General features: G+C 55.3%; 1 protein-coding gene across 6 annotated transcripts in view; it reads right to left on the reverse strand.

Moving 5' to 3' along the window:
* Window positions 1-23,758, reverse strand: part of TMPRSS2 (transmembrane serine protease 2) — a 37,947-nt gene extending 14,189 nt beyond the window's left edge. For 2 of the 6 annotated variants that reach the window (XM_047796987.1, XM_047796979.1), the window contains exons 1-4: window positions 13,843-13,899; window positions 10,799-11,021; window positions 4,383-4,469; window positions 3,377-3,499 (exon numbers count right to left, since the gene is read on the reverse strand). In XM_047796987.1, coding sequence (XP_047652943.1) covers window positions 3,377-3,499; window positions 4,383-4,469; window positions 10,799-11,021; window positions 13,843-13,884 — 475 coding nt within the window. In that variant the 5' untranslated portion in view covers window positions 13,885-13,899. Of the gene's footprint in view, window positions 1-3,376; window positions 3,500-4,382; window positions 4,470-10,798; window positions 11,022-13,842; window positions 13,900-13,992; window positions 14,064-21,544; window positions 21,672-23,380 lie in introns of those variants that run through there. The other 4 variants (XM_047796996.1, XM_047797006.1, XM_047797020.1 and 1 more) reach the window with 4 other exon arrangements.
* Window positions 23,759-25,191: the final 1,433 nt, after the last annotated feature.

Below are 25,191 nucleotides of genomic sequence, written 5' to 3' on the forward strand. Positions count from 1 at the left end.
CATTATAAATATAGCTGAAGCTCCCTCCCTGTCCCAGCCCCTCTCTGCCGGCAGAGGTAACGGGGATCCAGAATTCTGACTCTCTTCCTGGTGTAGGAGAAACACTCCACGTGTTATTCCCAGAGCGAAGGCCTAGTGCGTGGAGGGATTAACCAGGGAGCTGTGTTAACATGAAGGGGCTGGAAAACGGCACTACAGAAAGGATGGCAGGTCACCAAATGACGTGCTCCCTGTGCCATTTACGTAGGCAAAGCCTGAAAGCGTGGAGACCGGGCTCTGTGGCCGGGGGGAGACATGGGGGCCACAGGAGGACCCGGCTGCTCCCCAGGCCTCACTGTCCCCCCTGCAGCCCCCCCCCCACTCCCTGGGCAGCCTGACATCTGGGGCTCACGCCTCCACGAAGGACCAGCCTTGGTCGGGTCCTTTCCTAGCGCTTCCGTGGTGAGCGATTCCATATCACAGGTGAGTGGATAAACAAACCGTGGCACATCCAGACAACAGACTATGATTCAGCTCTACGGAGAACGGTGCTCCCAAGCCATGAAGAGACCGGGGGCCCCTTAAACGCACGTCGCAAAGTGAGGAAAGAAGCTGATCTGAAACGGCCACCGCCTGTGCAATTCCCACACCGTGGCATTTGGGGGAAGGCCAAACCACGAAGACAGCAGAAAGGTCAGTGGTTACCAGCGAGGGGGAGTGGGGGGGGCATGGGGGTGTTGAGGGCAGTGAAACTGCTCTGCAGGATGCCACGGCGGTGGGTGCGTGCTGTACCTTGTCCCAACCCGCTGTCCAAATGTAAATACATTAGACATTTTTCTGCAACAGCAAGAGCAAACCTTAACGCGCTCAAGGACTTGAATCCATAGTAACGCATCAATATTGACTCACGGCTCTCAGGGCACCACCGGATGCACGAAGTTAAAAGGGGCAACTCGGGGCGGGGGGGTGCGTGGGAATCCTGTCCTGCCCACCCGGTTTTCTGTACAGGTGAAACGGCTCCCTTTTCCAAGCACAGGAACACCGTGAGGGCAGTGGAGGAAAAGGGGTGGGTCCTGTCCCGGCAGGAAACGACTTCCAGGATGTAAAGTCCTGCGGAGTCGGCTGGGCAGTCACCACTGGGAAGTGGGCAGATTCAGAACGCGGGGGCAGGGAGTTCCCACTGTGGCTCTGCGATAGTGAACCTGACTGGTATCCGTGAGAATGCAGGTTCAATCCCTGGCCCCACTCTGTGGGCTAAGGATCCAGGGCTGCTGTGAGCTGTGGTGTAGCTCACAGACTCGGCTTGGATCCTGTGTGGCTGTGGCTGTGGCTGTGGCTGGCAGCTGCAGCTCCGAATCAATCCCTGGAAAACACCCTATCTTTCCTCTTCCTGGTGTCCTGTTCCCTGTGTGTGTCTTTTACGGCTCGCACAGAACACTCCTGACACACACAGCCTGTCACCCCATGTGGGGGGGAGGTGGTTTTTTTCCACACCCAGCAATTCTCCACGACCCCAGCTGGTGTCCTACAGCTGAACTCTGACCCTGTCTACCTGGAGAGCTGTCAGATCTCAGAGTGAAGGGCTCAGTCCCCCAAGACTGTCCCCCCCTTCAGAGGCCAGTTGCAGGTCCAGGTTGTCACCTGCGCTTCTGACTGACCAGTGTTAAATCAGAGGTGCCCGTGACCCCCTGCTCAGGGCGATTCGCTTGCTAGAGCAGCTCACAGAACTCAGGAAAACCGTGTCCTACCGTTCACCAGTTAACTACGAAGGATGCAGGTGGGCATCCAGAGGAAGAGAGGCCCAGGGCGAGGGATGTGGGGAGGGCAGCGCTTCTGTGCCCTCTGGGCGTGCCAGTCTCCCCAGATCTTCCTGGGGTCACCCACCAGGAAGCTCCCAACCCTGGGCTTTTGGGATTTTACGGAGGCTTCATCATGAAGGCATGATCAAACATTAACTCCATTTTCAGCCCCTCTCACCTCTCAAGAGACGGAGGTGTAGGACTGGCAGGTCCAAGCTTCTAACCACGGCTTATTCTTTGTGGTGAGCCAGGATTCCACCCAGAATCACCTCGTTAGAACAAAAGACACTCCCATCACCCAGGAAGTGATGAGAATTTCCGGAGTCCTGCATCAGGAACTGAGGTCAAGGACCAAGTACTAGAACTAAGGATGCTCCTGCTGCTCTTGCCACTTAGGAATAACCAGGGTTTCGGGAGCTCGGTGCTGGGAACTGGGGGCAGAGACCAATGCGTGCCTTCTGTTTTTTCGCAGTGCGTGAGGGTGTGTGTATATGTGTGAGTGTGTCTGTGCGTGGGTGCGTGAGTGGGCGTGGGTGTAAGTGAAGTGGGGATGAGCTTTTTCACTGCACGCCCTCAGGTGCCGCCTGAATGGTGACCTACCTGAGCACTTTAGCTTCAATCTTACGAGGAGAGAGAGGGAGCCTTGCAGGTAAGAAATGAGTTCGTCTTGCTAGGATTTATTGGCACACATGTGTGCACGTGTAGGACAGAGGTCATTCCTTCCAGTATGTGAACCCCGGCTGCTCAACCTCAAAAACTCCCAGCTTTTCTTAAATAAATGCTGACACATATATCATCACCAAAATAAAGACAAGGCACTACGCTGACAGTTTACGGGGTGAGTGAGCCACGTCCAAGGGCAAACGCTCTCCAGGAGGCATCAGCAGGTGCTCCGGGCACAGAGGCTGAGGCGCTGACCTGGACGAGGCTCCACTCGGGCAGTGGAGGCTGAACTCTGTCCAGTCTCCCGGATGAGAGATTCAACAGCCAGGGCACCACACCTCACACAGGTGCCCTGACCTGGAAGTGGGGACACGCAGGAGAACCCTCGCCCAGGGTGGCCGCTGGAACACTGCCCTTGTCTAGCCTCGCCCGCATTCAAAGTCAACACCCTCAGGATGCAGCGGGCATCAGCTCTGGGTACGGCCATCAGGGGCTATCGGCACAATCCTGGCATTCACACATCGCTTTCCCTGGCACGGCCACATTACCACCCTTGAAATAATTAATAGAAAATAATAAAAGCAAGAGTGGTACCCGCCCTGTGACAATAGCCTAGATTCCTTGAAAGGCAGCTTGTTCACAAAACACATAGCACTCACCCAACTTTAAATGCACACAGCTCTTTTTAGCTGCCGAGGGGTGATGTCCTGGGGGGGCTGGGGCCACGTGGGTTGGCCTGGCCCTGGGCTGCGGTCTCCCTTCCTGCCAGGCTGTGTGATGCTGGGCGGTGGCTCAGCCCCTCTGACCCTGTCTCCGCATCTGGAGGCTGGCTTAGAGGTGAGGCTCGGCCTCCAGGTCGGGATTCAGTGACAGAGGGATTGACGTGCGGGCTTGGGCCTGGCGCCCAGGGCCGTGCTCTCGGCCTTGTCACTCACCGCACTGGTTCTCGTCCTCGCCGCCGGGACAGTGCAGGATGCCATCGCACCAGTGAGAGGGGCTGATGCAGGTCCCAGAGGAGCCGCACTCCATCTCGGGCGCGGAGCACCTCTTCTTCTCCACTTGCAGAGGAACCGGAGGGAGACGCCCGTCAGGCTGGGAAACCAAGACAGCCCCTCGGCGCCCGCCAACTGGGAGCTCCGTCAGGCACCCACTGTGCCCCATGCAACAAGAGGGAATAAGATTTCCCCCCCTTTGTTCTTAATTTTTCTTTTTTAGGGCCACCCCCACGGTATATGAAAGTTCCCAGGTTAGGGGTTGAATCGGAGCTGCAGCTGCTGGCCTACCCCACAGCCACAGCAATGTGGGATCTGAGCCGCATCTGCGACCTACACCTCAGCTCACAGCAATACCGGATCCTTAACCCGCTGAGTGAGGCCTCGGGGATCGAACCTGCATCCTGACGGAGACAGCATCGGGTCCTTAACCTGCTGTGCCACAACGGGAACTCCCTCCCCCCTTTCTTTTAACAGGAGGGAATGTGTCCTTGCCAACAGCAGACAAAGGAAGGGGGCTGAACCCCTTGAGCCCCTGACTTTCGGTCACGGGGAGGGACAGCACTGCCCCCCCTCCCGGCCACCCAGGCGGGTCCTGGGATCAGCCCCCCTGCCCTGGGCTATGGGAGGTGACCTGGCTGTGGCTACAGGAGGTGCCTGGGGAGGCCATGCCCCAGCCCGCAGCAGCCACCACTGTGCACTGAGATACACGGACCAGGTAAGCTCAGAGTGCCAGGTGCCACCTACTGCCCCCAGCACGGACAGGGTGGACTCAGCCCACTGCTCCCACCGTGTGCCAATAGCACTCAAAGGACACAGGTGGTATCGATAACCTGCAGGCGAGGACGAGGCTGGAAGGGAGGAAGGTTATTCACGGAACCAAAGGGAAGGAGGGCGATGGGAGACCCCCCAGCCCAGCACGCTGCCCCCCACCCTCTCCCGCACTTACTGAACTTCCAGAGCAGGACCGTGGCTAGCACCGCTCCTGCCAGGATGGCCCCCAGGGCGAAGGTGATGCACAGCGCTCTCTTGGTCTCTGGGGGAAAACAGGTGAGTAAACTATTTATTTATTTTAAACTGTTAAGCTTTCTTTTCTTTTTAGGGCTTTTTAGCATATGGAAGTTCCCAGGCCAGGGGGAGACTAGGAGCTGCATCTGTGACCCGCAGCTATGGCAACGCTGGATCCTTAACCCACTGAGCAAGGTCAGGGATTGAGCCTGTGTCCTCACAGAGGCAACTCTGGGTCCTTAACCCTCTGAACCACAACGGGAACTCCGTGGCCAAGTTTCTGAGAAGTTACACTCTCGAATTTCATCCATTACTTTTATATTCTATCCTACAAAGGAGTCATAATTTCCTATACACTTAAAAAAGTGACTTTTCTCTCTAGAAACACATTCTAGGAGGTCGTACTTCTTCCTTGGCACTGGCTTTGATGCTTTTTGGAGAACCACAGCGGGAAGCCGAGATCTGAAGCAACATACACGAAAGTTAAGCTCTTAGAAAAGTACAGCCTTAATATATTCAAATAAAGGAGCAATGGAAAAAATGGCTGAAAAAGGAAAAGTAGCTTGTTCTGGGAATTATGAGCCTAAGCAGAATAACAGTAATGCCCCCAAAACTATCATCTCCATGTCATTAGTGCTCTCAGGGCAGCAGGAAAAAAATCTTCTTTCCCAAGGCAGTTTAGGGAATGGACGGGACAGAATCACGCTAACCCCACTGACTCATGAAAGCCACACATGGCTCTTTGCACCTGTGAACTGGACCTGGCCCTGCCGGCTGCCTCTACAGGGATTGAAGTATGAGCCGCTGCAGCTGCCAACCTTCAGCCCCCATGAAAACTCGGGATGGGGACCAGAGGCAGGGCCTTCTGTGCTCTGAGAAAACTGGCAGAACAGGTCTTCAGATATTTTCAGATTTTATGAGCCCAGTGCTTGCATCTCCTCGTATCTAGAAAAGCACTAAAATCCGTCAGGGTGGCATCTGCTCCTCGTGACCAGCAGTGGCCTTCAGGGGATGAGCAATAACCTTCTGTAAAGGGTGTGCTTGGCTGCATGGACCTCCCCTCTCACCAAAACCACGTGTACACTGACCTCCCCTGCCTCTCTGGGGCGGTAGCTCAGAGCTCTCAGCAATGCCGCCTCCCAGGCTCTGGTCCTCATTTTGCCCCCAGTAAAACTTAACTCTCAACTTTTAAGTTGTGCCTATTTTCTTAAGTTGACACATGTCCATTAATTATCATTAAGTGGCATTAAATCATTCTGTCAATTCAGATGCTCAAAAGTTGCCAGTGGCTCCTGCGCTGGACAGCACAGAGCCGCCCGTTCCATCACTGTGGGGAGTTCGCCCCTGGGTCTGGGGGCGGGAACGCGGGCTCCCATTTCAGCTAGGAGTACCTCCAGGGCTCTCTAGTCAAAACGGACGAGCCGCTGTTGGTCAGAGTGTCAGAGGAGACACAGCTGCCCCAGCAGATCCTGCGCAGGAAGCGGCCCCAGGCCGGGGTCTCCTGGCGCTTCCCCTGGGAAACAGGGGAGAGGCGGAGGGGCGAGAGGGCTTGAAGGAGCCTTGGACTCCCTGGTTCACACGGGAGACACCCAGGCTGCAGAGGTGGGGTGTGTGGAGGGGCGTTGGCCCCGACCCGAGCACTGTCTTTCTTCCAGGAGTCAACCAGGCCAAGAAGTTCAGCTTCTGAGGCCAGAGACCAGAGCTGACCCATTTGATTTGGATCTCAAAGACTCGCCACTCATTTTGTCACCACAGGCTGCAAATTCCACTGTCTTCTTTTTTCTTCTTCTTCTTTTTTTTTGGGGGGGGTGTCTTTTTGCCATTTCTTGGGCCGCTCCTGCGGCATATGGAGGTTCCCAGGCTAGGGGTCGAATCGGAGCTGTAGCTGCCAGTTTACACCACAGCCACAGCAACGTGGGATCTGAGCTGTGTCTGTGACCCACACCACAGCTCACGGCAACGCCGGATCCTTAACCCACTGAGCGAGGCCAGGGATCGGACACGCTCGTGGCTCCCAGTTGGATTTGTTAACTGCTGAGCCACGACGGGAACTCCTTTTCCTTCTTCTTTTTATGGCAGGTGCGTCATATGGAAGTTTCCAGGATGAATCTGAGCCGCAGCTGTGGCAACGCTGGAGTTTAACCCACTGAGCCGGGCTGGGGATGGAACCCACACCTCCACAGTGAGCTGAGCCGATGCAGTCGGATTTTTAACCCACTGCGCCAGGGCAGGAACGCCCACAGTCTGTTCTTAGGCAGGCTTGGGAATCAGTTAGAGAGCCTGTTAATCAGGCATCCTGCCCCAGCGCGGGGACGGGAGGCCTGAGTCTGCAGTCCCACAGGCTCACAGGCAAGGTCACGGCCACCATCCGAGGAGCACCATTTGCCACCGACCACGTTCTCAGGACGGGGCCACGTTCTCATCTGACAGCAGGCAGGGTGGGGTCACCCAGCGAGCTCAGAGGAAGTTCCTAATGGTCAATTGGACACCTTAGCCAAGGATGGCTCTTTCCTCTGGGCGACTCGCCTGTATTTCATCTTATCCAAGAGCAAACAATGTACCTGATGAGTGAGGGCGGTTACACGGGGTATCCTGAACCTCCCATTGAACGGATGCCAGTCTGCCTGGCTCTCACCAGGAGCGTGGGCAGGGGGAGCCCCAGTTCTCACCTTTGGTGGACAGGAAGTGCCCAGTTAGGTCAGACTTGCCTGGGTGCTGGTTGGCAATTGCACCTGTTGTGAGTTTAGTTATAACTTATTGATCATTTACCGTCATAGTTGTTATCCATTGTTCCTATTGTTGAGGCAGCTCTGCCATGTCCTGTGTCAACAATTTGCGTCACAGAATTGTTGACCTTCAATCACCCAAAACCCATAAGCTAAGACGTGTCTGCCTTGTGGTTCAAGGTGAAACATCTGGGACTCTTGCTGAAACAAATAGATCCAATGTGTCCAAAAATGTCCCTTGTGCTTCTCATGAGATTCTCTTGAATGTGTGCTATTTAAGTAACTTGCAAACTACTGCCAAGGCTACACGCTGCGTGATTTCAACTCTTCGTTCTGGAAAAGACAAAACTACGGAGACAGTAAGACCAGCAGCTGTCAAGTTTTTGGGGAGAATGAGATGGATGGGCAGGCTGAGCATAAAGGGTCTCCTGGGCAGTGAAATTATTCTGTATGACACTTTAGCTATGGCCACCTTGTTATTCATTAGGCAAAATCTATCGAATATCCAACAAAAAGAATGTGATCCTGGAGTTCCCATCGTGGCTCAGTGGTTCATGAGCCTGACTAGCATCCATGAGGACGTGGGTTCAATCCCTGGTCTCACTCAGTGGGTTAAGGATCTAGCGTTGCCGTGAGCTGTGGGGTAGCTTGCAGATATGGCTTGGATCCTGCATTGCTGTGGCTGTGGCGTAGACCGGCAGCTATAGCTCCAATTGGACCCCTAGCCTGGGATCCTCCATATGCCTCAAGTGTGGCTGTAAAAAGACAAAAAAAAGAATGTAATCCTTTGAGTTCCTGTTGCGACACAGTAGGTTAAGAATCCAACCACAGGCGCTTGGGTCTCTGTGGAGGTGTGCGTTCAATCTCTGGTCCAGCACAGTGGGTTAAAGGATCTGGCGTTCCCATGGCTGTGGTGTAGGTCGCAGCCATGGCTCAGACTCAGTCCCTGGCTTGAGAAATTCCATATGTTGCAGGTGCGGCAAAAAAAAAAAAAAAATAAGAGGTCGTGGATCCTAACACTATGGCCAACTGAGGGGGTGGGAAGCATTGGGCATGACAGGAGAGGGTGCCTGGAAACCCCTTCCCCAATTGTTCTCGAACTTAAAATGACTCTAAAGAATCGTCCGTTAGTTAAAAAGAAATACTTCCAAAATCAAGCATCACACTTATAAATGTACATGTTTCTCTGTACGTCAAGTCACATATATGTTTCTATATGCTATGTTTCAAAAAATAATACCCAAATAAGGTCACCAAGCTATTTTGAATATCTAGGGTGATTTTATCAGGCACAATCATATGTGCACATTCTGCGTTACAGAGTAACAGGTGGGGAGTTCCCATCGTGGCGCAGTGGTTAACGAATCCGACTAGGAACCATGATGTTGCGGGTTCGATCCCTGGCCTTGCTCAGTGGGTTAACGATCCGGTGTGGCCGTGAGCTGTGGTGTAGGTTGCAGATGCGGCTCGCATCCTGCGTTGCTGTGGCTCTGGCGTAGGCAGGTGGCTACAGCTCCAATTGGACCCCTAGCCTGGGAACCTCCCATATGCCCCAGGAGCGGCCCTAGAAAAAGCAAAAAGACAAAAAATAATAATAATTTTAAAAAAAAACAAACAGATGGGAGATTTAGACACTCCTGTCCACATGCCTGTCGTCACCACATTTTCCCCCAGAAAAGCGGAAACACGCATGTCAGGCAAGGGGCTTCCTTTGGTCCACCTGGACGAGTCACCCAGGCGAGGACCCCCTTTTGAAGGTGGTGACCTCTGGAGGACCCTCGGGTTTTCTGACCCCTGTCTTCTTTCTCTGGGAGGCAGGTACCACTGTCCGCACTTCCTTAACCCTCCTCAACCTGGCTTCACTCTAAGCACAAGATGGGCAAAGACTGGGGTCTTCAAGCTTGGGCACCCCTGCCATCTTGGCAGGTGGTTCTTGGAGGGCAGTCACCCTACGCCCTGGAGGAGATTTAGCAGCAGCCCTGGCACCTACCCAGGAGATGCCAGCAGGACCCCACCCCAGTTCTCACACCCCAAACTGAATCCAGACATTGACAAATGACCCTGGGGCATCAGAAGCAGCCTGATGGGAGCCTCTGGGCTCAGCCTCCCCAGCCACCACTGGAAAGACATCGGCTCAGAGATGCGTGTTTCTTTGATCAGAGGGAAACTGAGGGAGGAAAGGAGGGGCCCCCCAGGGAAGGAGCAGGGGTGATTCAGGAGGAGATGGTGACGGGTAGAAAATGCAGGAGTGGGGAGAGCAGCAGTGGGGTGGGGGGGGTGCGGGGAGAGAAAGAGCCGCTTGTGGCGCCAGAGGAAGGCACAGGCGGGGACCTGGGGGATGGTGCACGTGCGGAGCTGAGGTGGCCGGGAAGGGCATCAGGGGCTCTAAAGAGCCCGGGTCTAACTCGCTTGTCCTCACCACCACGGCTTGGTGGTGACACGTGGAGGTTCACTCTCACAACATAAAATAAAAACATTATCGCTGGGGGTGTGGGATGGAAATCCTATAAAATTGCATTGTGAGGATCATTGTAAACTACAAATGTAATCAAGTCATCGAGAAAAAAACAAAAGCAAACAAACATCATAAGGGAGGCTGCTCCTTGGTCCAGCGACCATACTGGCTCTGGGCTCCCACTAATACTAGCTAGCCTAGGCCACTGCTGCACTAGTCCTGCCTGGGCAGCTCCTACCAGGTCAACTAGCCTGCGCTAAAAGTTGGGAGGGGGCCGTTCCCGTCGTGGCTCAGTGGAAATGAATCCGACTAGCATCCATGAGGATGCGGGTTCAGTCCCTGGCCTCGCTCAGTGGGTTAAGGATCCAGCGTTGCCGTGGGCTGTGGTGTAGGTTGCCGATGCAGCTTGGATCTGGAGCATTGCTGTGGCTGTGGTGTAGGCTGGCAGCTGCAGCTCTGATTCGACCCCTAGCCTGGGAACCTCCATATGCCGCAGGTACGGCCCTAAAGAGCAAAAAAAAAAAAAAAAGTTGGGAGGGGGTGCAAGAGGAAAGGGTTCTGGCAGGAAAGGAGACAAAATGAAATGCAAAGGAAGCAGGTGAATGAGATGTTAAGGCGATGCGCACAGAACATGGGGCGATGCCCCGTGGCCAGCTCTGGTCTGTCTGCAAGATCCGCAAGCCAAGAGAAACGTGCTTCCAGGCAACACCCCCACCCACTTCCCTCACTGAACACAAAACTCTCATCCAGCACTTGAGCAGGATGTGCGGTGTCCAGCGAGTGGTGCTCAGAGAAGGGTTAGCGCGTTTATTCCTGCAGGGGTGCCTTACCATCTGTTCAAGATGGTCCGGCCACAAACCACAGGCAGGAGGCACGTCAGAGACACCTGGCTGGAAAGATCACCATGGGCTGGGGGTGGGGGGTGCGGGGAGCTGGTCCAGGCCAAGCTGGTCCAGGAGCATGAATGGAAGATGAGGGTCTTGGCAGCCGAGTGGTCCCCAAAGGCTCTGGGCTGCAGGCGAGCCCCAGGGCCCCCAGCTTTGACACAGAGCTGCGGAGGGAGAGGCAGGCAGGGACAGGACATCCCCAGCAGACAGAGGAGAGCCGGCACCAGAGCTCAAGAGAGAAGGCAGACCCGGAACTCGGGTTAGAGAGAGAAACACAAAAAGGTCCTACTTGAAGAGCACATCGTCCTGGATGGGGGTTTGGGCTGCCTGCCGATGGCGGGTGTGGAAGTGTGCGTCTGCACCCTCGGGGCATACTGGGGGACCGAGGGCGGGTGGTACTGAGCCGGATACGCCCCATAAGGCCTGTGGGCCCCGGGGGGCTGCGGAGGGTAGACACTTTCAGGTTGGTATCCGTGGTTTTCATAGTAAGGCCCGACACCTGGCCGCGATCCCTAAACAAGGAAAGAAAGAGACGAATAACACAAAGGTCGAATTACCCTAAAGACTAAATGCCCCATCACCCTCGGGCGAGATACTGGAACAGTCGAGCTGTAGGCTCCTTTAGAGTCTCCTCAATTACGTCCAATACGGAACTCACCTGGAAGAAATACTAACCAGCATTTCCGATTAACTGGCAATTGTTTTTCTTTGGTTTGTTTCTTTACTCTTCTTCTTTTTTCTCTTTTTTGGTCACCCTACAGCCTATGGAGTTCCTGGGCCAGGGATGGAATCCCAGCCACAGCTGTGACCTAGGCCACAGCAGTGGCAACACTGGGTCCTTCACCCACTGTGCCGGCTGGGGATCAAACCTGCAGCCAGCATTCCAGAGACACTGCGGATGGTTTTGCACCACAGCAGGAACTCCTACTATTCATTTTTTGAAATAGAGAAAATAGCCAATACTTAGATTCAGAAACAAACTAAAGAGGAGTTCCCGTAGTGGCTCAGCAGTAATGAACCCAACTGGTATCCATGAGGACACAGGTTTGATCCCTGGCCTCACTCAGGGGGTTAAGAATCCGGCGTTGCCGTGAGCTGTGGTGTAGGTCACAGACGTGGCTCGGATTCCGTGTTGCTGTGGCTGTGGTGTAGGCTGGCAGCTGCAGTTCTGATTGGACCCCTAGCCTGGGAACCTCCGTATGCTGTGGGTACAGCCCTAAAAAGAAAAACAAAAAAGGAAAAAGAAGTCTGGGAATGAGCCAATCCCCATCCCCTGAGAATGGGCTTGGAGTAAGGAACAAGGGTACCAGAATTACAAGGAGAAGAAATAACGCCTGACACTGGTGAACTCCTCTGCAAGAGGGTCTGTACCCCTGCCCGCTCTGAGGCCTGACCCTCACCCCTAAGATGCTCCAGGTAGGACTGACAGACCCATTTTGCAGACAGGAACATAAGGGACAGAGATGAAGAAATCGAGGTGTTCCCTTGGTGGTTCAGTGATTAACGAATCTAACTAGCATCCACGAGGATGCAGGTTCGATCCCCGAGGCCTCACTCAGTGGGTTAAGGAGCCGGTGTTGCCGTGAGCTGTGGTGTAGGTCGAGGACGCGGTTTAGATCCTGCATTGCTGTGGCTGTGGCGCAGGCCGGCAGCTGCAGCTCTGGTTTGACCCTTAGCCTGGGCACCTCCATGTGCCATAGGTGCAGCCCTAAAAAAAGCAAAAAAAAAAAAAAAAAAACGAAATCGACCTAAAGGATTTGCCACGGAGGAGCCGCTGGCAGATGTGCTGCCATGAGCAGCTTTCTGCAGCATGGGCCTTGGTGCTCAGTGTGTGGCGTCTGCAGCCTGTCCCAGCGAGTGGAATTTCCGGGCACAGCGTTAACACACACCCAAAGGTGGAAGGAGCACCCCGCCACAGCATCTCGCTCTCAGCTCCATCCTTCCTTCGGCTGGCTTCTGTCTTAGAATGCCTTCCCCTCCCCCTCGGCCTACTTAAGAATTGCTACTTAAGAGGGCCTGGCCCTCAGGAGCCCGCCTTCTGACACCACGGCCCCCCCCCAGCCCCCCCCCCCCAGGCCCCAGCAGCCTGCGACCTTGCGCTGCTTTGCCCTCTTATCTGCGCATCCTCCGGGCAAATGTGTTCCCACTGAGTCATTTCTCCGCTGCTCCCGGTTGAGGAGAGCCCAGGGAGGACCAGCACCCCGAGCAGAAGCAACTCGGTGCTCAGAATTTTCAACGGGGCCCCCAGGGCAGAGCGATTAGAAAGCAATGAGCCCAGGGCGAGTTTTAATAACTCACCAACCAATGGCTCTTTCAAAAGTCCAAAGATTACACTCTAAACCAGACCGGTCACAGAAGGGAAAAACAACATGTAATCTCTAATCTAAATGGGGAACCAGAGGCAAAAAAAAAGAGGCACGGCCGGCCTCTGGCCTGTATCTGCAGCATCTAGGAACAGGCTGTCCTCCCCAGGAGAGCTGGGGGCAAGCACGCCAGTTTGTCCCTGTGAATTCCTGTGCCGGAGACTTGAAATTTTATTTTATTTTTTTACTTTTGTCTTTTTTAGGGCCGCACCCGCAGCATATGGAAGGTCCCAGGCCAGGGGTTGATTCAGAGCTGCAGCCTACACCACAGCCACAGCAACGCCAGCGTCAAGCCTCATCTGCAACCTACGCTATAGCTCATGGCAACGCCAGATCCATAACCCACTGCGCGAGGCCTGGGATCGAACCCACATCCTCATAGATACTAGTCAGATTCTCAACCTGCTGAGCCACCATGGGAACTCCCTGAAATTTTAAAAAGATTGAGTGAAAATAAGTACTACCCAATAAAGGGGTGGGGGGCGGGGGTGCCAAGGTCTATTTTCCAGATAGAGGAGAGAGGAAATTTTTGTTATGAACCACAGTTCTTTGCTAAAGGCACTTATTCCCAGGTATAAGACGATTGATTGGTAAGGTGCCAGGGGGAATAAAGACAGTGCATTTGTCTGCGTGTGAGGCAGGGGGTGGGGGGGTGGCAGTTCAGGGATAGACGTGGCTGGCCCAGTGTCCCATTCTGTCACCACCTTTCCCAGCCTACCAGGAAGCGAGGCTCCGCTGTGCTCTGCCAGCTGGTGGTCCATCCCACCCTCCTTCCCCCCAGGACTCTCTCCCTCGTACCACCATCCTGCCTCTATCTGTCACCACACCCGCTCCTGTCCCCTGCCCCACCCCCACTCGGAGCAGGAAGAGAAGCAGCCCAGGGAAGCAGCCATCACCCACACCACCCACCGCTCCGAGACTCCCAGCCGTGCACCTGTCGTGGGGCTCCCTCCGCCCCGCTCCTGCTCACCCCTAACCCCAGGAACACCTTCGCGGCACCCACAGGACACATGCGTTCCCCACGGTGGCTCCTAAAATGCTGACCAACAGGTACCGCTGGAACTAACAGAAGGCACAGGGGACAGAGGAAAGGCCAGGAAGGTAATAATTAACCACCTACTGAGTTTAAAGCCATCCTGATTTTATCAGCAGCATCAGGTACAGGTAAGTATTTGGAAATTTCAAGTTGACCTAAAAGAAAGAATGACAAGACTGTAAAATTTCCATACCGGTGAGCTGGCGGAAGATGAATCAAGAAAGAACCAGAAGGCTCTCTGGGTGAGGGCCACTTTTCTCAGGAACCAGGGCGGCTCTGCCCATGCCCCTTAGCCTTTGCTGCAGCGTCTTTTCCCGCAGCTGCTTGTCCCAAAGGAGCCTGGGCCCCGCTTGCCTGTAGCTTGAGTTCAGGGCTTCCCGCACCCACCCAGCACCCACCAGGAGAACCAGACTTTCCCAAAGTCATCTTCACCAAACACAAAGAGAAACAGACACAGGGACCCCAAGGAAGGAGGGGAAAGCCTGGGGTCAGCTCCTGGCAGTGCCATGTCCCGAGCTGTCACCAGACAAGTGGCCTCGCCGAGTCTCGTGCAGCAGCAGACGCGATCATCACATGGGCTTGTTCAGGAGAGGATTTAACGCCAGGCACAGGCAGACACCTCACGGGCCCGGTGGCGGGTGCGGGAGTGCGTGTGCGGTGAGACTCCTTGGGCAGCAGCCCACCCCACCTCTCCCCGGTGGAGCAGGTGCTCTAGAGCTTAGTAACCGAAGGCGAAGGCGGCCACACCGGACTTTCCAAATAAGCCACATGGAACTGCCCCCATCTTCACAAACACATAAGTTAAAAATTCCTTAAACCACATCCTTACCCCCCAGCCATGCCGCTCGCTCCCTCAGATCCAGGAGAGAAAGAAATTCACCACCTCGCTGGGGTTTCTAAAGTAGTGACGCAGAAGCTCTGGGTCACCTTGTTTTCTGACACGTGTGCACAGTTAACCATAACATCTAGAAAGACTGGCCACGTGAAAAGTTGATTCTACATGACTCTCCCCCTCATGAGCAAACGAGGGCTTTTTCCACTGCTCCTGGCTGCCTTGAGATAACCACACAATGCTTTGAGAAACGGCCTTCACACGCGTCCATGCGAAGGCTGGTGTCCCCAGAAAGAAAGCTTCGATCTGGACCCATCTGGGCTGCGACCCGACCAGATCAGGACGGAACAGCTTTCACCTGTTCAGTGCCTGGCACGCAGCAGGGGCTCAAACACAGCAGGCAGCACAGCACAGCCGCTAAGCCCACGACCTCTGCGACGCGACCGTGGGTGCAAGCCCCAGCTCAGTCACGCTCCAGCTGTGACCGGGGGCAAATCGGTTCCCATGTCCAGGCCCTGGTTTTCTTGTCTGCAAGGGAAGGATGCAGGGAAAGGAGTAACAGTACCACCCGCTACAGAGCTGTTGGGGGACTGAAATGAGGCAATGGTGAGGTTCTTAGTGCCTGGCACGCAGGAAGCGCTGCATACGTTTTTGCTAATAAAATGGTCATATATATAAAAGAGATACGAACAAGGACCTACTGTACAGCACAGGGATGGCTACGCAAGGTTCTGTAATAACCTACAAGGGAGAAAAGAATGGGTATGTGTGTAAACGTGAAACTGATTCACTTGGCTGTGCACCTGAATCTAATATGTTGTAAATCAACTATACCCCAAGACGAAAGAATTTTTTAAGTGATCATAAAGCTGATAAATGGTGAACAGCCCCCAGAAGCAGGATGGGCCCGATTGGCAGCATTCGCAGATGTGTATCAGAAAAGTGTCCTCAAGAGACTAACACGAAATCCACCAGCTCTGAAAACCCAATGGGGCCAAATGCCGCACAGCCAGCTCCCTCCTGGCGCCGTCTCTCTGACCACCAAGCAAAATTATTATTTGATGCATTACACTTAAAAAAAAAAACGCAAACACGAACTTGCTGTAAACACAAGTAGGCTGCTTAATCTTGGGAAACCTCGTGGAACAGGTCACAAGAAAAACACACCCGATCGTGTATTTACCCTTCATGTAAAGAGATAAAATAAAAGAACCAGTTTGTACTGATAGCTTTGAGATTTTTTCTTAAGATTAAAAAAAAAAAAAAAAAGAGTCAACCCCTTTCCGGGTACGAGGGAAGAAAACTGACAGCACACAGCAGCAAGGGAGCGGCGTTCTGAAAGCACACAACATTTAAGCCTTTGAGTGGGTGTGATTATCGCAATTTAATAACCTTTCCTGCGGCTGCTCTGTAAAGAGAGAGGGATCCGGACCTGACAGCAGCATAAAATCCTCTGGTCTCGGCAGGAAAAGCTCTGTGCCTTCTTCAGATTAGTCTCAGGGGGCTCATGCCCCAGGGAACAGTCTCGTCTCTCTGGTTTCTCTGCCCTCTGTGGCTTCACGCCATCTCCCCAGTTAGAGGTTTGGTTGAAGTTTCAGGAAATGAACATTCGATCTCACTGGCGGCTTTCCCGGTTTACCAGCGGTCTGAAAGGAGCGAGGCGTCAACGCCCGAAACCCATGCTTCCTACTCATTTGGGACCCCGAACAGCGAGAGACCGGGAAGCCAGGGGCGCGGGGGGCCGCGTGGCTGGGGATTGGCCTGGAAAAGCCCAGGACCCAGACATAACCACCACACGATCCTATCTCACCAGCGCTCCCACGACCCACAGAACCCTGGAGCCAGAATGCCAAGTGCACCCAGATCCGCTGCCATGGCCTTTGGGAGAGAAGACAAGAGTCGTGCTGCCTACAGCTCTCTGTGGCCAAAGAGAAAGAGAGAGAGGCCTCCCCGGGGAAAGGATGTGATGGGAGACAACTGGAGAGACCAGGAGATCACATTCCCTGCTGCGGTTCATCTCAAAACAGGCAATTCCAGGCCCATGCAAGACAGCAACCCTCTCCCACTGGCTCCTGAAAGGAGCGAGACAGCCTAGCTGGAGGGACACGATGCGGCTTCTCGAGTGTTCTTTCCTGTCAGTTAAAGGACGTGGAGGATGGCCCTTGGTTCCACAAAGCCAGCCTTGATGACGGGCTCTTCCTTGAAGTGACAAAGAGCCAAGCCACACACGTGCCCAAGCTCCGCCCCCTCCTTGTTTCCGGCGAGGCCCCGCCCCGCCATGGTCACAGGACAGGACACGGCCTTCTCAGGCCTCTCTGAGCTCTCCTTTCAGAGGCTGACTCACACTCCGAGTCACCTGCCTGGCCGCTGCTCTTCGGGATCCAGCCCTGGAATCCTACCTGCATCCCAAGGCGTGAAAACTGTTCCTACCTGCATCCCATGTAATGAAGCTATTTCCCGAGAAGAAGAGTCTCCCCTCTGGACCTCCACGTGCACCTGCTGAAGACTTATTTTGAAAACCAACAAACCAATGCAAGTGAGGTCAGACTCAGAGATGCCACCCCCCACCCCTTCTAGGGATCAGGGGCCGCCCCATAATGAAGGCTCCCCTGACTTGCCCCGACACACCCTTCACGCTCCTGCCCTGCGCCTGGTCAGGTGCCTTCCAGGCGCAGACAGGTGGTGGGATGAGGTGGGATGGGCAGAAGGAGCCCCAGGTTCCTGGACCTCAGATGCAGTAACCCTTCTCCAAAGTCCAAAGCAAGCAATGCGGGACACTCCCCACCCAGTGAGCCACGATCCGTGGATCCCCGTGGGCCTCAGCCGCCGCATAAAACCCCAAATAAAACCCCATACACCTAATCACATCTTAGGCATTACATGGAAAGATGCTCCGTGCCTTGTTGGGGAAAAATGAACTCTCAGAGGAAAGTTAACAAACAGGGGTGGATTTAAGTAATAGTGCGACATAAACAAATCGAAGATAAGAAGAGAAATGGCATCCACGGTAACTGACCCAAAAATGAGAAAGAGAGACACTGAGACAGACAGAGACAGACGGAGAGAGAGACACCAGCTCAGGACAGGTACTGCCCGCAACGTCCAAGTTTCTTTTTCTATGAATGCCTCATTGTCTAAACAAGATTACAAACTTTTTAGGGCAACCCATGGGTCTGATCCCTTTTTTAAAAAAGAATCTAGCTTTGGAGCGCACAAAGAAAGTGTTCCGGTGATTTCTGGCATCCCAGAGGCCAAGTGAGTAAGAAGAAACGTAAGCGAGAGAGCAGAGAAGAGCAGCCCCCAAACCGAGGTCCTGGGGGACCTCACAGAGCCAGGCGCACCGAGCCAACTGCATGTGACAGGCGGGCCAGAGAGGTGCCGGGTCCCTCCAGGAACCAGTCCTCCACCCTGTGTGAAGGCCACAGTTTGAAGGGCTTGCCCCGTCAGTCTGCGAAATGCGCGTAACAAATAAACACGGTTTGGGGCAGGATCAGGTGTGTGCATCTTAGCACCTGATGAGCCCTGGGACAACATAACAGAGCATTAAGGGACCGTGGCGTGGAGGGGGGACTCTGTTCATTCAGTGTCAACCCACAGGGTGAATCCTGGAGCAAAATGGTCAGAAATATCAGGAGGGCAGGTTTAGCTCAATCCGGGAAACCAGTTTCTCACAATAAGTTTCAACATGGATTGGGCTGCTTTAGAAGAGACACTGCCTCAAACCGGAAAAAAACATTTGATCCAATTCTGAAGATCGTTTCTCAAGCACATTCTAGAACCAAATGGGGCTTGAGCGCGATGCCAGGCGGGATGATCTTTTATTCTCTGTGATTAGAAACTCAAGGATGGGAGTTCCCGCTGTGGCACAACGGGATCGGCGGCATCTCGGCTTTAACAGGACACAGGTTCCATCCCCGGCCCAGCACAGTGGGTTAAAGGAGCTGGTGCTGCCAAAGCTTCAGTGTAGGTCACAAGTGTGGCTCAGATCTGATCCCTGGCCCAGGAAATCCATATACCTTAGGGTGCGCCCCCCCAAAAAAGAGAGAGAGAAACTCAAAGGATGAACTCCAATCCCATCCCTAAAAAACACGGGTTTTGTGTGCCTGGTGCTCAGATTGAGGCTCAAACAAGCCAAAACAAGCCAAGTGTGTGCCCTGCTGGGAGCGCCCCCCCAAAAAAAAACAAGGGCCTCAAAGGGATTGACACTGGGTCAGACCCAAACGAGCAGTCCTAAAGCCTGGACTTAGTTTCATCTGCCAATTCAGAGCTCACTAGAAAATAGTTCTCAATGGGGTTCCCGTCATGGCTCAGCGGAACCTCATCTGACTAAGAACCACGAGGATGCAGGTTCGATCCCTGGCCTCGCTCAGTGGGTTAAGGATCCAGCGTTGCCGTGAGCTGTGGTGTAGGTCCAAGATGAGGCTCGGATCCAGTGTTGCTGTGGCTGTGGCATAGCTGTAGCTCTGATTCGACCCCGAGCCTGGGAACCTCCATATGCCATGAGTGTGGTCCTCAAAAAGACAAAAAAAAGACAAAAGACAAAAAAAAAAAGAAGAAGAAGAAGAAGAAAATAGTTTTCTACTGAATGGCTACTGGATGGCCATGGCCCCTCTTCCCAGGCTGACCTGACTGAGCGCCTCAACAACTATTCCGTCCACTCTGAACGAGCTTCCAGACTTCAGCTGGTGCCTTTTATTTTTTATTTTTTTTTCCATTTTTTTTATTACTCAAATGAATTTATCACATCTGTAGTTGTATAATGATGCTGGTGCCTTTTAAACAGTTCCTGCTTTCTCCTTTTCTTTTTTCTTATCTTTTCCTTTCTTTTCTCTTTTCTTTTCCGTTCTTTTCTGTCTACTCTGCCCTTGCACGAGCTTCCAGACCTTCAGCTGGTAACTTTCAAACATTTCCTGCCTCCTTTCCTTTTCTTTGCTTTTCCTTTCTTTTTTTTTTTTTTTTTTTTTTTTTTTTTTTTTTTTTTGCTTTTTAGGGTTGTACCTGAAGCATACAGAAGTTCCCGAGCTAGGGGTCGAATCGGAGCTGCACCTGCTGGCCGACACCGCAGCCACAGCCACAGCCCAGCAACACCGGATCCTTAACCCACTGAGAGAGGCCAGGGATGGAACCCGCATCCTCATGGATGCTGGTCAGGTTTGTTACGGCTGAGCCACAACGGGAACGCCCCATTTCCTGCTTTCTCAGCACATGTCTGCACCCCGACCCCCTCCCGCACCCCTGCCCCTACAGATGCCTGATGGCTCAACCTGGTGCAAAGGCAATGCCTGAGGTCTCCACCCACAGGACCCCTTCCCTCTTCTCCCCGATGCGCCTCTAACAGGAGCCCAAAGCACGTCTTTGCGTCACCTTCCCTCTTCAAAACCCACACAGTTTACAGCCCAAGGCACCGCTCTCACCCCCGCCAGAAAATCAGGGTCCTCCCTTTCCCCTGGATGCCTCTAAGGTGGCCCAAGTGGCATTTTTCATGCTCCTGGTTCCTCTTCCTCTGACCTCTGTCCAGTGACTGGGGCAAGCCAAGTTCCTCTTCCTTCCTGACCTCAAGCTCTCTCTCTAGATTGGTCCCCAGAACTGCCCCTGTGGTCAGCGGAGCCCCTTGCAACTCCATGTGTCCTCGGGACCAGGGCGGTCAAGGGCACAGAGGGGCCCCCAAAGTCCCCCTCCCCCACACCCAGGCCCACACCTCAGAGGCCTGCAAAAGCCAGGGATCCCTGAGAAGGCCTGCAGGGCCCCCCAACACCCAGCTAGGAAGGGAGCACCAGGGCTGGCCCAATTCAGATCTCAGCAGTCAGGAGCGTGACACCTTTGCACCCCATCCCCAGAGGCCACCCCACTCATCCTGGGGCAGACCCAGCAGCAAGGGGGCCCAGGCAGGTGTCCTGGGAAGTCAGGAGGGGCCAGGAAGAGCAGCAAAGGCTTGGCAGTTATGGGAAGCAGGCCTACCCAGAGACTCGGTGCTGGGGGAGCCGCAGAGATTGGAAGAGAGGCCTGGAGTCCCCTCCCCCACTCGGTGGGCTGCGCACCTGCAGGCACCTGCAGGTCGGCCTTCCTTCCCTCCTTAGGGAAGTGGAGCCAGCCAGCCCCTCAGCTGACCCAGTCGCCTTTCCTCTCCACTTCCATGCCTGAAAGGCTTAGTTTGACCCCCGATTCCCCAAACGGGACTTTTCTGGAAGGCTTAGGAGAAAAACAGAATTCCCTATTCTCTCAGAGCCTGATGCGGCAATTGAGACCCAGGCAACGACCTCCAACAATTATGAAGCCCCCAGGACGCCTGCCCCACACTTTGGTGTTAAAAGAGTGAGAGCCTCCAGCACGCAGGCCTGACTCACACCTGCTGGTGGAGCCCCCACTGCAGGCAGGGCTCACAGGGTGATGATTCCTGCCCATAGAATGTTCCAGTGTGTCTGGGCTTCATGGCCTACAGGACGTTCCCCCCCTCCCGCGGCCCCATCGCCTGGGGAGGTCAGCCTTCTGCACGTCCCACTAGAGCACCCACTCTCCCGCCGGGTCACTCTGCAAAGGGGGCAGCATGGCGCCCCTGGCTTCTGGGGAAACCAGCCTGGCCCCAGAGTGAGTGAGCGCCTTTCCCAGGAGGATTCCAGGCCTCATTCTCAGCCTCCCTGGACCAGAGGGCCTGCCTTCACCCCCACCCCTTCCTCCCACCCCCGTTCTCCCTATGGGACGGCAGCCAGTTGGTCCCGCGCTCTCTGTCTCAGTTCCCTCGCCATGGAGTTAAACACAGTATAAGAGCTTGGAGGATGCTCGGCTGGAAGAAAATAGAACATTCACCTTTGCTGTGACAATCACATCAGCGTGGCCAAAAGAGGCGACTGAGCCCAGGGAGGAGCAGTCCAGGGTTCTCCTGGCTCTCAGGTGGCTCTGGGCAGCTACGCAACCTTGTTGAAAGAAGACTGACCTAGGAGGTGTCAAGAAGAATGACACTGCAGGAGACCAAACAAACGACCACACCAAGAACAAAGGTCCCTGCTGTTGCCAGCTGATGTTTTTAAAACTATTTCCAGGAGAGGCCCCCACCGCAAGCCCTGATTCCTGTGCTGAGTGCTTGCTGCGGGGGGGTGGGGGGGGGCTAGCCTCTCTCTCTGACCTCATGGGTCAAGGAAGGTTGGCTGGAGTGCCCCCCCCCCCCCCCCCCGCCTCCCGGGAAGTCCTGCCCACATCCCCAGCCCCCACCCTCCTCCAAGGAAGGTTGGCTCCTTCCTCACTTCCTGGAGAAGCTATCACGACCTCCCAGGCTAAGTCGAAAACACTCCCCTCACTTCAGCTTTTCTAAACACCTTGGAACTCCTCTGAGCAGCCTTTGTAATTTTCCATTCTTTGGTTGGCTCAGCTGTGAGCGCCAGCAGTGCCAGGAGCAGCGGCGAGTCCCCCCCCTTTGCCCTGACCTTGCTTATGGCCCCAGGACTAGGGCACGGGGTTTGAATGGAGGCAGGTTTCACAGTCTTGAGGCAGAGCCCGGGGTGACCCCAGCCCAAGAGGCAGAACTGGGGCGCTGTCCTTTCCCTCCCAAGCGACCCACTAGGATGCCACCTGTCCCAGCTGCCTCCTGTGTATCCCCGAAGGTCTTCGTGATCACCACGCTGTGCCCTCCGGCGGGGCAGGCCCTCAGCTCCAGGCACGCAAAACAGGGGGCACAAGGTAAAGCTGACAGCCACCCGCAACCAGGCCCTCTAAGGCATAGGAGCGCGAAATTTGGAGCCATGAGGCAACTCTTCTATAGGGCGCACGAAGCCGTAGGCAGGGCGCTCATTGCCAGGCTGGTGTGTTCAGCTATGGTCCCGGATCCTGCCTAATGGCATTTGGTGAACCGAAGCACCCAAGTGCCTGGCCTTGTCCCTGGCCTTGTCTCTGGCAGGGATTGAGGGTCTAGTGGCCAGGACTGCTCCTTCCGGGAGTGAAGCAGGGATGTGTATGGGTGCCCGGTGCCCAGGCTGCCCTGCTCTGATCGTCGCCTCAGGGTCACTGCAATGGGACTCTGGCTGCGTGCAGTCCCCTCCGGGGACTGCTGAGCCGGGCCTGTTCCTGCCTCGCGGGCCCTATCGCTCAGGGCATCTTAGTGAGTTTCCAATTTCTCCCCACTTGGGGAGGGAACCAAGAAGCAGGAGTTCAGGTAACACTACGGGGCTGCAGAGATTTTCCCGAAACAAAGAAGCAGATGGACACCCCTCATTCTTCCTCTCCCCAAAGGGACAAGGCGCACCCCTGTTCCCAGCTCGGCCGCAGAGGGCAGGTGAAGGGGGCCCACTCTGGGGATCCAGCACGCATTTCTCCCATCGATTGGCTAAGGACTCACAAGGCCACCTGCCCCAGCGAGCGATGCCAACGGGGCAGTCGGGGCCTCTGACCAGCGAGCCAAGGGGTCCCAGGCGCGCGGAATCCTCCTGACCTCGGGGAGGTCGCTCCGCCCGGCTCAGCCCCGCGCGCCCCGCCGGCGAGAGGACGCACCTGTCGAGCTGGAGCCGCTCGCACGCACCTGACCTCACTTCCCGTGATTCCCACCTAGTGCCGAGAGCGGGTAGGTTGCTCCCCGGCGACCAGGTCCTCCGCGGAGCCCAGGCCCCCCGGCCCCAGCCCTGGCACCGAACACCCGGCCCGCGCGCCGCTTACCTGCCGCGCTCCGGGTCCCGCGCTCCCCGCCCCTCGCTCTTCCTTCTCCGCCGCCTCCTCCGAAGCTCGCGGCTTCCTCGGCCCAGCTCGGAGTTCCGATCTTCCCCGGCTCTGGCTTTAATCCCCGGAGGCGGTGTCCCAGGGCCCAGGGTGACACCCCCAAGCGCGGTCCCGGGTCACCTCGGGCAGGGGGAGGGGACGGACGGGAACGGCCGTCCCGGGCGAGGCGGGTCCGGGCGGGGCGGCGAGGCGGGGGGAGGAGTTTCCCCCGGGAAAACCCGGGACGCGCTCTCGGCGGGACCCAGAGGGAGCTCCGGGGGCGCTTCCGTTCCCGGCGGGCAGTTTGGGGCCGGGGAGGAGCGAGGCTCCCTCTCACGTCCCCGGGACCGAGCAGGTCGCCGGCGCTTCAGGAGCGGGATTCTGGGGAGCGCTGATCGCGTCTCGTATCAGCCGGCCGGGCCCTGGCACCTGGCACTCGCATGGCCCCTGTGCCCACGGCGAGGACCCAGGCGTCTGCTCCCAGGGCCCGCTGGCCGGGCCCTCGAGCCCAAGACGCAGCGCTTGGGGTGAGAACCCTCCCCAATCCGCTCGGGTGGCCCTTCTCGGCCCTCAGGTTTCAAGCCCCTCCCTCTCCCTGGGAACTTCCCCAAGAGCGGCTCCACGTCTTCCCGCCCACCTAAGGCAAGAGACCGGGGAGGGAAGAGGGTGAGATGAACCCTCGTCTAGAAGGCATGGCTTTCTGCCCGTCCTTGAGAGGCTCTTTCCAACGCTGTTTGTAATACGCAAATCGAGATGGATTGCTTTAGAATCAGGTGGACGTGGAAGAAAGTCTGTTCATCCCAGATCCCAGGCTGGGTTGGCTCAGCGCTCCTTCCAGAGCAGGTGAACCTGCCTGTAAATTCTTCCCACCCTCTCCTTTGGTTTCCGCCCTTCCACCCTCCACAGGGGGCCGCCTCTGGTATGCCCTGGTCCTTCCATCTCTCCTCCTTCACTGGTGTCCAGGTTGGCCAGGTGGAAGACGCTCGGGGACGGTCTCCAGTAGATAGACAAGGTATTTCTGTTTGGAATGGTGTGTACAGAGCCCTCTGGTAATGGCGCCATTGTTCCATCAAACGCCAGGGTCCACCTACACCCCAGGCAGTATGAGTGTCCCTACCTTCACCCCTCTTGCGCTTGCTTTCTCATTAGTCAGGTCCCTTTCTCGTGGCAGCTTTCTGGCACTTTTGTTGGGGTGTCCTCATCTCCCAGGAGCAGCTCCGCTCCAGTGCTAGGGGTGGGGGTGTGGCCCCAGCCGGGCTCTGCAGCCGAATCCCATTCTCCGCCAGACTTCTTGCTTCAGGGATGAGCACACAGCCCATTTTTGGCCAGAGAGACCTGGAAGAGAGGTCTCCTGGGGTTTGGAGTTGGGGTGGGGAAACTCTTTTTTTTTTTTTTTTAACTCTTCTTCAGGAATTTCCAGAGACCCTCTTCCTTATGCTTGGAGGAAGAAGAACAAGTAGTCCTGGGAATTGTTGGTGGCGTCTCCATCACCCCGGAGCTGGTACCATGATAAAAGTTCTTCCATCCAAAACCACAGCATGGAGACAACAAGAAACACGATTTTTTTTTTTTTTTTTTGCTACCGCTATGGCATGCAGAAGTTCCTGGGCCAAGGACCAAACCCACGCCACAGCAGCGACCTAAGCCACAGTAGGGGCAATGCCAGATCCTTAACCTGCTGAGCCACTAGGGAACTCCAAGAAACCCAATTCTTGGTAACATCATGGAACCACTGACTCCAACCAGCTCTGAAGTTAAACCCCCTTTACTCT

This window comes from Phacochoerus africanus, chromosome 1, assembly GCF_016906955.1.
Source record: "Phacochoerus africanus isolate WHEZ1 chromosome 1, ROS_Pafr_v1, whole genome shotgun sequence".
NCBI lineage: Eukaryota > Metazoa > Chordata > Mammalia > Artiodactyla > Suidae > Phacochoerus > Phacochoerus africanus.